We start from the raw sequence: 13,073 nt of genomic DNA, 5'->3' as shown, positions 1-13,073 counted from the left end.
AGGTGCACAGGCACACCAGGGTGCCCGTTCAGGAGTTCAAGAATGCCCGGGAATGGTTCAGCCACATTCACGTGGACATCGTCGGGCCCTTACCTGTTTATGGTCGTGGACCGCACCACTCACTGGCCCGAGGCAATCCCAATGCTAGATGCCTCCACCAACTCTTGCTCCCAAGCACTGTTGCATAGTTGAGTCACCCAGTTCGACGTCCCGGGTCACCTCACTAGTGGTCAGGGCGCCCAGTTCACATCTGCGCTGTGGGCACAGTTCACCAACAGGTTGGGGATCCAGCTACACCGTACCATGGCCTACCACCCACAGGCCAATGGACTGGTCGAACGTCTGCACCGCCACCTTAAGTCAGCACTCATGGCCCACCTCACCGGTCCCAACTGGGCAGACGAACTGCCTTGGGTGCTCCTGGTCATTTGCACTACTCCCAAGGAAGATCTGCAGGCATCATCAGCTGAGCTGGTCTATGGTTCACTCCTGGCACTACCTGGTGAGTTCATCAACGCACCTCACAATCCCCAGCGATCGCCGCACGAACTACTTCCTCAGCTGAGGGCACACTTGGACTTGTTTGAACCCCTAGGCACCCACCCATCTCACATTCACGGCTTTCTGCAGAGTATGTTTTCATTCGGCGAGGCCCACAGCGAGCGTTCTGGCTCAATGTTCATGCTGGACATTGGCAGCAGGCGGGAGCTGTTTACCATGGACTGGCTGAAGCCAGCGCACCTCGATCCCACCGAGCCCGTGGTCGTTGCCCAACCCAAGAAGTGAGGCTGCCCAGTGAAAAAGGACATTGGTATTGGTTCTGGGGTGGGGGGGGGCTGTGTGGCGGCTCACCACGAGGCAGGCGAACCAGCCACGCAGCAGGGCAGCCAGCCAAAATGGCGCTGTCGGGGGTTTCCCTTCCTTTCGGCACGGGGCTCAGAAACCTGCGCTGGGGGACCACGTGACGCCCTGGTGATATCAGCGCCCTCCGGCGCAGTTCTCAGCCAGGTCCGGGCTGGGAGTATACGTGCAGACCAGCAGCCTGGAATAAACCAGTCCGCTCACTGAGCTCAACCCATCTGCTTGTGTATGTGTTATTGCAGGAGCAGAGTAGCCACGGCTACAATTTATAGAAAATGGAATAAGTCTATTCTGTACTAAAGGTGTCTTCCTTGAGAGTAAACCTCTTGAACCTATTTCTTTATCAATCTTACTCCAGATCTCAATCAAATGTTTCAAAATTTATTAATAGAATTCTGTTAATAAATAAAATCTTGTGAATTCATTTCTCCTATTTTATTGAATTCAATATCCACCCAAGTGGATAATACATTAATAAATCTCAACTGAGCAACCCTATAATAATTTTTAGAATTGGGGAGTTGCAAGCCTCCCAAATCAAACTTCCAAGTGATTTGTTTCAAAGAAACCCTCACCATTTTACCTTTCCATAAAAATGTTCTTATATTCATATTTAAATCCTTAAAAAAATTTTTGCAGAATTGATTGAAAAAGATTTTCATCTTGATTCTAGATTTGAAGCAAATTCTTTCGCACTGTTAACTGCGTTGGCATGTGGATACTTACCCTCGATAATTTGCAGAGTAAGGTTTTCATTCTGAGGCTATGACAAGCATATTTCTAGAGCTTGACCTTTCTCAAGATTCAAGATTCTTTTATTGTCATGTAATAATATAGAACATGTAATATTACACAAAATTGCCTTCTGTCTGCCATAGATCAGGGAAAGAGTCTCCATTAGTGTCGCCTGATGCCCCCTGCAGTACAGGAGAAGGAAAAGGAGAAGAAAGTCCCTTCAGAGGCACAAAGTATCTGTGAATTCACCTTCAGCCCTCCAGCAACCTCTGCAGCTGCAGAGACTCCTGTGTGATCCATCGGCAATCCAAGCTCCAGATCCAAATCAGGAAGCCTTCAGCACCTGAAGCCCTTCGGGAGCCCTTCTTGCCCTCAGCACCCTCTCAAATCCCAGCTTCGATACCTGGTTTGATCCTGGTTGATCTTGCTTATTGCATCGGAGAATGCCCCATTGGACAGCGATTATCATCAAATTATCATTTGGTTTTTGTCAATGTAAAACTAATTTTACATAGAAAGGAATCAAATAACTGACTTCAGTTTAAATGGCAAGACCAAGAATTTAGCAAACCAGTCATTTTCAAGTTCCTATCTGGTTTCTTAGGAGGACAAAAGTCTCAGCTTGAAAATTATGAAAGGTGATGGATCTTGGACAGACTTGCTATACAATGTCTCCAAATCCAATTAAGTTTGCTAAAAGATACAATCGAGTGTGAAAGTCCTGATGATCTGCTAAGTTGATTTCTAACCTTATAGCATTTTTTAAAAAGTGCAGAATACCTCCTGCTGCCTTTTGAACGTACAGTAAAACCCCCAGAATCCAGCACCCATGGGGAATGGTATATGCGGATAAGTGGATTTGCTGGTTGCTTGAGATTGCATGTTGCATGGATTGGTGAACTGACTGCTAGGGGCAGCTAATTATAACCTTTCATATTTTTTACCTATTTATTTTCTCTGATTTCTTTTGCCAGTTGCTTGAATTCCAGATAAGGGGGGATTTTTCTGTACTCCACTATTGAAACAATCATTCTTTTATATTACTGTCCAATTCTTTAATTTTCTTGGAGCCCAAAGTCTACTAATTTTCATTTAAATATTTGCAATAACTGAGCATCTTCAATCTTCTGAAGTAAAGGATTTGAAAAATTCAGAACACTGAGATAAAGGAATTTCTTCCTATTCTCAACTTTCCTTTCCTTTCCAAAGTCCTTTTAGATCTTGCAGAGTAACAGATTTCAGCCGTTTATGTAGAATTCTTTAAATGAATCACTCAGATCCCTTCTTTGTCATGGCTTTATTTGATACAGCAGTATTTTATATGATTTATTGCTCTTTCCTGGTAGTTAATCAATCACCAGAACTTGGTTGCTCTCCAGAAGAGTTTATACAACTTCCATTAAATGCATTATTGTGTAGTTAAATAGTTGGGGCTGCAATGAACTGAATATTAAAGTGGGGAAAGAGGGCAAAAATTCCAAACCGAAAAGATTTATTTTTTTTATTTTTCCTTACAGAGCTTTAATTGTAACATGGAACAGAACAACCTCATTACTAAGAAGATGATGAATGACTTTGTACTGCTTGGAAGGGTACTTTTTGACATGATATTTACATGGTGGAGAAATATAGATGCTGACAGTTTGCACTCATGGGTATAATTCCTTGTCCACATTTCACAATAACCATTGCCAACAACACAGTTTAATGACCAACCCTTGACATTCCATGGTATATCAACCAGTCCTTCACCATTGACATCCAGGGGGCTGTTAACCAGACAAATAATTGGTCTGGCCACAACAATGGTAAGTGGCTCACTTCCTGACACTGCAAGCCCTTGCCACAATCTACTTGACACAAGTCAGTGGTTTAATTGAATGTTCTCCACTAACCTGGATGAGTGCAGTGCCACAACTCTCAATGCATTCAGTGCCATCCAGGATAAAAGAACCCATATGAGTGATAAACATTCATACCCTTCATCGGCAGCGTACAGTGGTGGAACTGTACACCATCTACAAAATACACTGCAATTACTCGCCTCAGCTCCTCCCATAGTATCACCCATGCCCGTGATCTCTATCTCTTTGAAGGAAAAGGGTAAACAGTGCATGGGAATTATCTACAGCTTCCTTTCTTGGTCACAAATTATGGAAATGGTTTGGTGTCACTGGGTCCAGATCCAGGAACACCTATGGAAGCACATTCCCTAGAAAGGCTGCAGTGATTCAAGATGGACATTCATCAGCTCTGGCAATAAATGAATTGCACTGAACCTTACCATGGTCCTTGATTTCAGACAATTTCTTACTTTTGAAGTCTTAATTCAAGTCCTCAAAACCTTCTTCATAACTAATAGATAATCACTTTCTTCAGTGTCTTTTAAAAGATTAAGCATGCCAGGTTTTCTCAGATCCAGGATGTCCTGGCTGAATTGTGGAAAGTGACTGAAATTGCCATTCCCACCACAGATATCTGATTTGTAGAGAGTTGAGAGTTATGGAAACTAGCCACATAGTTTTATTGAATGTTAGACTAGGCCATCATCTAAGCCTGCTCCAATCCCTTGCTTTCTAATGTGAAGTATTGCTGTATTAACAGGTGCTGAATGAACTTTCATTACACGATGTTATTTTAATTTACGGCAAATCACCACTGTGGAAGAGAATTATCAATACAATTGGATGTCTTAATGTAAGGTTATTTACATTTTAGTCTACATGTATGTAATTTCTACACAGGTTTTGAATGGCATTGTTGCTGGTTAAGAAAAACAAAATAAAAGTTGAAGTATCCAAAATATGGTGTTTTTGTAAAAAATAAAGTGGGCATATCCTTCAATCCAATTTAACTTTTGCTTTCATCCAACTGCATTTAATTCTTGAAAATGAGCTAACATCTCTGTTAAAGTAAAATAATAAGGTTGTTCAGAGCTTGAACATTAGCCATGCAGATTGGAAATCATGCTCCTTTCTCCATTTCTGCAGAAAATTAACAAAACTCTTGAAAAGCATAATTATTCTGCTGGTTTATGTTCAGGGAAATTTACTTTTAAAAGGATCCTTAAAGTACTGATTTAACAGATATTTAATGATCCTTATAAATTTTATATATAGATGTGAATAGTATCAGCATAGATAATAGATAAAAGGTTACATGCAAGTACAAATGATTTTATAAAGCATTGATAGAATGATTTAAATGAAAATCAAATAACTTGGGAATCTGAAATTTGAAAAAGTGCTGGTGATATACAGCAAGTCAAATCGTACAGTGAAAAGAGAAACAGAGTTAATATTTCATGTTGAAGACCCTTATCAGAACTTGGAATCAGAAAAGCAGGTTGCCATGAGGTGGGGAGGAAAACAAGAATAGAAACATGAAAGTCTGCAGATGCTGTGATCATTAAAAACATGAGCAACTCAGCAAGTTTCACAGCATCCATAGAAGGTAAAGATATATAACTGACGTGTTCAGTCCTGAAATGTCGATTATATATCTTTACCCTCTATGGATGGTGCAAGACTTGCTGAGTTGCTCATGTTTAAAATAAACTCCAAGGCAGATTTGGAGAGGTAGAGCGGGGGCCAATTCAGAGAAAGTTGATTTGCTGGGCTAATGATGAGGACTTGTACAGTTTTTTTTTGACTTCTGAAAAGTGAGAAACATATGAGATTATGAGTGACCTTCACAAAGTAGCTACTTCTCTTGCGAGAATCTAAAACTAGAGGACATAGTTCTTGAACAAATACAAAAATGCTGGAGGAACTCAGCAGGTTACACAGCAGTGTAGTTCTCCTAGAGAATGTAGGCAGTCAGTGTTTCGGCCTAGAATCTCATCAGGAGAATTCTTGATGCAGTTTTCTGGCCCGCAACATGGACTGCCTGTTGCTTTCCAGGGATGCTGGTGACCTCCTGAGTTCCTCTAGCATCTGCAGACTTCTTATTTATGGACATAGTATTTGAATAAGGGTTGCTCATTTAACATGGCAATTAGGAGAAAATTCTACCCTCAAGAGATGAAAAAATTTAGCTCAAATGTTCATACCACAAGGAGCTGTGGAAGTAGTGTCACTGAATGGACAGATATGCTGTGATTAAACAACCTTCCAGATTTATTTGATAAAGTTGCACAATGGTTGATGTAATTTGAACATGCCCCCAATTAACTGTCCAAACCCCTGGATATTAGTTGAGTGACTTAAAAATAATCATGCAGGTTGTAATTTATCCCATAGCATGAAAGTAATATAAGCTAGATTATTTATTTATTAAGGCAAATATTGATTAAATACACTGTTCCATCATAATTATTCTATTTACATCATCATTTATGAGAGATCACAATGTATGACCTTCTACATACATCAAAGGTTCCTTTTATTGACATAATAATACATTAAAAATGTAATATACATGATATACTTCAACTTTTGTCTGCTGTAAGGCAAGTATTGCCTGGTGCTCCTAACAATGAAAAAGAGGGTCCCTTTTTAAGTGTCCATGGATTCACCTTCAGCGTTCCTACAGACCATCTGAAATCCGAGCTCCAGATCCAAATCTCCGATACAATCATAACATCTGAGGCCGTTTGGGAGTCCTTGGCCTTAGCACCCTCTCAAATCCCGATTCAGGTACCAGTTATCACGAGCCAGTCTCCATCTTCCCACAGCCGGTGTTGGTCCTTCAATCGCAAGTCTCTAGCAGCCTGTAGCCTGTGTGGGTTCTTCAGCTGCTGAGCCCCCCACTGATCCACTGCTATGGTCATCATCCTGTAGAATCATCTATGCTTTTGCTTCTCAACTGGCAGTGTTCTCCCCATTTTCTGGTGCTCTGCACTGCTCTGCTGGTGTCTGCAATTTTTCTGGGCACAGACCCTGTGGTTGCAGGATTTAATAAAAGACTCTGTCAGCTCCTTTCACAGTCCATTTAAAGCCTGTACAGAACTGTTGGTATTAGAACTGAGTGGTAGAGCAGCAGTGTGTCTCGCTCCCCACTTTCCCGGGTCCTTAACAGTTGCCGTACTGCCATTAACAACAGCTCCGGCACCATCGCCATTGTTTTGCAGAACCAACATTATGCAAAACCAAGTGAAAGTTTGTGTACCATTTAGTAATTTTAAGTTTCATTACTTGCAGTATATCCTAACTGCTGAATCAAGGGTAAATAAATTAATGAAGAAGATGTCAACTTACCAGATTCAATCTGCAAACAATGCACAGAAGTTTTACTTCAACATAGATGGACAGCTACCAGACTATTTTGAGGTGGGTGTCTCATTAGATGTAAATGACTGCAATGTGATGTAACATTTTGGAACTGGCTGTCATATTGTTATCTTTTAAATTGCTCAAAAATAATCTAATAATGTGGAAGTCATGGCATCTGTTGAGGTGCTTTGTGATCTGTTGGGGATAGCACAGCTCCACACCTGTCATCTGATGTTTAAAATTTAACTGAATGAAATGAAGAAAGGTAAAAATAATGATCAAAACACTGGAATACAAGTGCCTTTATTGGGAAGACATTCAAAAACCTTTTACAGCTGTAATGTTGTCCTTTTCTTTATTTTTAGGCATGGTGTATATCAGTGTCCAAATCATGTAGCTCTGGAATGTGGAATGCAATTGTCATATCAATTTTGTCAGAGAAAACCAGTAAGTGACAAGCATCTTTTGGGCGGAGGTCATTACATGTCTGCATTTTCTCACATCTAATTCCAGGATTCATCAATTCTACGGTGCCTTACAAAATATTATGGATTGAGCAGCAAACCTGATGCTATGTTTCATTTCTAAGAGATCAATTTCCAAGATAGCATCCAAGGCCTTTCTTTTTCCTGTAGAACTTGACAATGAATCATTTGGGTAGTTTATTAGATGCTAAAAATAAAAACACAAATACTGGACGAACTCAGCAGGTCTCACAGCATCACAGGAGGTAAGGATATACAATTGACCTTTTGGGCCTGAGTGTGTTTTTACTACAATCACAGTATCTGCAGACTTTCATGTTTACTCCATTAATGCTGTAATAATATCTTCCATCATGGAGGTGAGCCACAGATGGGACCGGAATGCAAAGATTTTAACCATTACAACCACATTCAAATGTCCAACGAATCGACCCTCTTCACATCTGTAGGAGCCACCCCCCCCCAACCAAATCTCCTGACAACCTATATCAGTGGTCATTTGTATCTGTAATATTCACAAATGCTTTCATGTATTGAATAAGGATTTTTTTTGAGAAATGCAATTACAAATGCCTTAAAATATTACATAATTCAAATTAAATGAAACAAATTAAGCCTTTAAATATATTGAGTGGACAGTCTATTGATTTCCTAGATCTCCGTCCTTGGCACAAGCTGGGGACTTGGATTAAAATTCAAGATGCCTTTATTAACATGTATTAGTACATGTACACAAAATTGCCATCTGACTGCGTAAGGCAGACATTGGGTCACCATTAGTGCCCTTACAATACAAAGGAAACAGAGTCTGTTCAGATTAACTGAGTCTGGATTTGACTCCAGGGCTCCCACAGCCTCTGCAGCCACACAGGCTCCTATTCAATCTATCAGCAATCCAAGCTTAAGATTCAAACCTCTGATGTCTTCAGCACCTGAGGCCCTTTGTGTTCCCTTCTTGCCCATATCCTGGCTCTGATACCTGATTCACATACATCAGTCTCCAGCAGCCCATGCATTTCCCCCGACCACATCGCCCACAGCCTGTGTGGGTCCCTCAGCTGCTGAGCTCCTGTGGTTACCATCCTTTATGGCTGCCTCCTCTGCTTCTCTTACTCAGTAAGGGGGTGTTCTTCCCATTTCTGGTGCCCTCAGCCAATCGGCAGCTCTTCGAAACTGCAACCCCTCATGGCACAGACACATGGTTACAGGATTTGTAACAGGACTTTTCTCAGGATTTTACTGCTCCGTTGCTGGATTCAATGGCAAGTCCAACGATGGATAGGGGTTGGCACCTGACTTGCATGTCAGGATTTCCATATTTCAAATTTCGTGTGGGATTCTAAAAAGCCTGATACCCAATAGTTTCCTTCAGAACCAGTCTAATATTTATCTGCCTCCTCATGCTATCAGGGGAAAGGCCTTCTCATCATTTACAAAGCTGTGCAGAAGTAAAACAGATTGTATGACCATGTAATTATGAATATTTACCAAAAAATGCAATAATGGTTCTTACACAAACTACTGAATTCTCACACTTTTCCTAACATTGATTTGACAGAATTTACTTCTGAACTTTTGGCAAATGTTGCAATATTGTACAGCACATGTCCAGATGTTTGTGTCGCTGATATTCCAGTATTAATAGAGGTAGGAGAAATCTCTGATTCTGCCTTTTATTAAAAAAATAAATAAAAGTCCAATATCTTGGGTTTTTGTTGCGGTTACAATGGAGTTGTGATCTCTTTTAGAATAAAGCACATTGAATAAATGACTCACTGCTAAATTTAGACGTACAGGACGATAACAGGTCCTTCTGGCCCATGAGCCTGTGTCACCTAAATACACCAATTAACTTACAAACCCAATATTTTTGGAAGGTGAGAGGAAACCGGAGCACAGAGAGGAACCCCACGCAGACATGGGGAGAACCTGGATGTTCCCTACCCTCCCTGAAGGATCTCAACACCTCTCGTTGCCTCAGTAGAGCACAAGCAATAATAAAGGACCCCACCCATCCTGCCCTGCATCTGTTTGACCTACTACCCTCTGGCAGACGCTACAGGTCAATCAAGACAAGAACAAACAGACTCAAACAGTTTTTTCCCCCCAGGCTGTCTCTATACTGAACACACATATCCACAAATTCCCCTCTCTGTCCTCCACATCTATCATACATACAGCCGACACCCCCCCTCCATTCACATAAAGGACATATACGGCACTGTAAATTAAATTATTTATTTAACTTCTGTGGTGCTGCCTGTGGTTGCGTCACTGCATTGGTAACCTTGAACTGCTGTCTTTTTAATCTCGTTGTATAACTTGTACAATGACAGTAAAGCTATTTGAAAACATACAAAGATCTGATAGACAGCGCTGGATTCGAGCCAAGGTCCCTGGCACTGTATTAGCTTTGCACTAACTGCTGCCCAAATCTGCAGAAAGTTAAGAAATGGCTTTATCACTGTACAGAACAGTTGAACTTTACTGGAATTCTTTGAGATTATAGAGGAGTTATTGTTTATCCACATACAGTCTTAGAAATTACATGTTTTTTGGATCACACCTCCAACTGCTGAACTGGAAGAGGCATTGAATGCCTTAATTGTGAATTTTAGCATAGTTTTCAGACAGCAAAGAAAATTTTCTCTGCTTCTTTCATTTTAGGGCATCACTGAAGCAATTCGAACGCAGGGAAAAAGTGCTGAGTTTCTAAGGCTGGATGCAGAGGTGAAGTACAATACTGGTTCATAGATAACATGAAGCTTGTGGATCTGTTGTGTTTTTATAGCAGCCTCTGGATCTTGGTGACATAATTCCAAGCCAACTAAGTGGCCTGGTATTTTGTTTGGGTCATGCCAGAATTTACTTTGTTTAGCAATTAAAAAGTTAATGGTAAGAAATAATTTCATGGAAGTATAAGTGAAAAAATGATTTATTTACAATTGGATAGTTTTTCAAAATCTAGAATTGAATTTTACTTCCATGATGTTTTAAAATTATGAAACCTTCTTCTGAGGCAAGAAGAATTATTATAATTCAAACATAGTTTTCCAGAACTGTATATACTGTATCGCAAGAGAAATTCATAAGTGGAAACAGCTATGACTCTTGCAGAGAGTTGTAAATTACAATGCATAATATCACCATTGTTTCTGAACTAAATTGCCACAGCCATCTGTTCAAAATACATAATTTGCTTAAATGTATTCTTCATTTTGATATAATTGAATGTCAGCATTTACTTATTTTATCCTTAAGAACAAAAATGTTACACCCAGGGCGACTTCCTCATAAGATTGCTTTGCCATTCAGTAAAATCAGATCTTCTACCTCTGCTCCATTTTCTTGCACTAATCCCTTAATTCTCTTAATGTTTAGAAGCCTATTGATGTCTGACTAGAGTGAACACAATAACTGAGCCTCCGTAGATAATCCCCAAAATTAAACACCTGCTGAATGAGAAAAAAATGTTCCTAATTTCAGACCTAATTAATTTATTCTTTGTCTTAATTCTGTGACATCTATTTCTAGACATCTCAACCAAGAGAAATATTCTCCCTGAATACAACTATTCAGTCCTGTAAAAATGATGGCATTTTTAACTCTTTGAATTTACTGAAAGAATTGTTTTAAACCACATTTTCTTAGGGTTAGGAGTGTTTTTGTGAGTACCAAGATTCTGTAAGAGCTTTATACAACTGGTCCTTCAATCTTTCTATTCATATTAGATAATAAATTGGAAACTATTCAAACATTTATGAAACTACACCTCTTTTAGAATATCATAATGTAGCAACAATGTATAGAACATTTTATTCACAATAGCGTAAACTTTATATGAATGATGAAGCTAATTGTTCCAATGCCATCTAATTCTGAAACCTATTTGCCTTTTTTAAACAACTTTTATCCAAAATTTAGCCTTACTTTTAATTTCTTGTTATCCTCTCTGTCTCACGCCTCTTAAGTTGGACAACAGGTATATTAGAGATACTTGTTGGGAAATACTCTATATTTTAAAGCAACGTTGCTATGAACAAGAAACAATTAAGAATTTAATGTGGAAGAAAGATTAGATAACAAGAAACTAAATTGTGGAAAGTGATTATTTAGTATTCCCCTGTTTACAAATTCCTTGTAATTTGTTTTAGCATAAAGCTAATGGGTCCAATGGCATCCTGCTCAGAGAGTTTAAATTATTGCAACCTTTCTTTAACCAGGCTGCAGTAACTTGGCTACTGTCTCAGGAGAGTGGGGAAGCTGGTCAGAAATTTCAGAATTTCTTGCAGAAGCACGGTTTTCGTTGCCTCAGAGAAGTAAGTACCTTATTACAATTCAAACACCTTGGACATTTTCAATGAGCGTGATTTAACCACAATTGAAATGCATGCTAGAAATTCACGATTGTTCCATTTTTTCTATGCCCAATTTTGTAGCTGAGAAATTTAAAAGAAAGAACAAATAGATTGTTTGATATAAAATTTGCATTGGTTCAAATATAAATAGAATATCAAGTGTCTGATGAAGGAAAACACTGATGATTTGATTAAATACACGGAAATGTGGGAGGCACTCAGCAGGTTTTGCAGCATCCATGCGAGGTAAAGATATATAACCATCATTTCAGGCCTGAGCCTATCTTCAAGGTATGAGCAAAAAGTAGGTTGGCATCTGAATAAAAAGGCTGTGGGAGGAGGAGCACAGGTCAACAGGCAAAAGGTGATCATTGGACATGGATAGGAGGACAGGAGAGGTAAGATGCAAATTGATCAGGGGAGAAGGTGGTTTTGTGAAAGCAGAGATGCGGGGTGGAGAGGATGGGCCTAACAGAAACTGGAGGTCAATATTAGTACCATCTGGTTGGAGGATTCCAAGATAGAAGATGAGGTTTTGTTCCTCCAATTTGTGAGTGGTCTTGGTCTGAAAGTACATGAAACTATGGACAGACATGAGTAAAACATGGAAGTCTGCAGATACAAGATTGAAGTAAAAACAAAATTCTGGAGAAACTCACCAGGTCAAACAGTGTACTATATATCAAAAAGATAAAGAAACATAACCAATGTTTTGGACTTTCCCCTTCATCAAGGTATGAGCAAAATGTAGACAGGCACCCAAACAAAATGGTGGGGGTGGGTGGAGTTGCGCAGTCCCACAGGCAGGAAGTGATAGCTGGATAAGGGAAGAAGGGGACAGCAGCAAACAAGCAGAGACGGGATGGCTCTGTGAAGTCGGGGGAAGGGTTGGAGAGCTGAAGGAAAGAAGGCAGAGAGATGGGGAAGAGAAGGAGAATGGGGAGTAGACTAGCAGAAACCGGAGAAGTCGATGTTAATCCCATATGGTTTGAGAGTGCCCAGATGAAAAATTAGGTGTTGCTTCTTCAATTTACAGGTGATCTTGGTTTGACAGTATGAGGCCATGGACAGAAGTGCTAGTGCGGGAGAGGGTGCAGAATTGAAATGATTGGCCACTAGGCAGATATATTGGCATGGGAATGGGGGTGGAATTGAAATGGTTGGCCATTAGGACATCCCTGCTATTACAGAGTGAAGATTCTGAATGAAACCATCTCCCAGTCTGCATCCAGACTCTCCAATGTAGAGGAAACCTCAATGGGAGCACTGAATGCAGTAGATGGCCCCTGCAGATACACCAGTAAAGTGTTATTTCACTTGGAAGAACTATTTGGGTCTCCACAAACAGTGGTGAGGGAGGAGGTGTGGGTGCATGTGTAGCATTTCTTGGTGTAGGTGCCAAGGGAGTGATTGGTGGGAAG

The 13,073-nt window shown here is 40.1% G+C and overlaps 1 protein-coding gene across 1 annotated transcript in view; it reads left to right on the top strand.

The window, feature by feature from the left end:
- LOC138745071 (rifampicin phosphotransferase-like) overlaps nucleotides 1-13,073 on the top strand; it is a 140,375-nt gene that overhangs the window by 111,007 nt on the left and 16,295 nt on the right. Inside the window, exons 23-29 of the mRNA XM_069902142.1 lie at nucleotides 3,114-3,188; nucleotides 4,201-4,293; nucleotides 6,738-6,866; nucleotides 7,175-7,256; nucleotides 8,853-8,941; nucleotides 9,962-10,024; nucleotides 11,518-11,613. Of these exons, the coding sequence (XP_069758243.1) occupies nucleotides 3,114-3,188; nucleotides 4,201-4,293; nucleotides 6,738-6,866; nucleotides 7,175-7,256; nucleotides 8,853-8,941; nucleotides 9,962-10,024; nucleotides 11,518-11,613 (627 nt within the window). The remainder of the gene's footprint in view (nucleotides 1-3,113; nucleotides 3,189-4,200; nucleotides 4,294-6,737; nucleotides 6,867-7,174; nucleotides 7,257-8,852; nucleotides 8,942-9,961; nucleotides 10,025-11,517; nucleotides 11,614-13,073) is intronic.

Source organism: Narcine bancroftii, chromosome 10, assembly GCF_036971445.1.
Source record: "Narcine bancroftii isolate sNarBan1 chromosome 10, sNarBan1.hap1, whole genome shotgun sequence".
Lineage (NCBI taxonomy): Eukaryota > Metazoa > Chordata > Chondrichthyes > Torpediniformes > Narcinidae > Narcine > Narcine bancroftii.
Note: the sequence above shows the minus strand (reverse complement) of the source record. Positions and strands in the feature narration are given on the sequence as shown.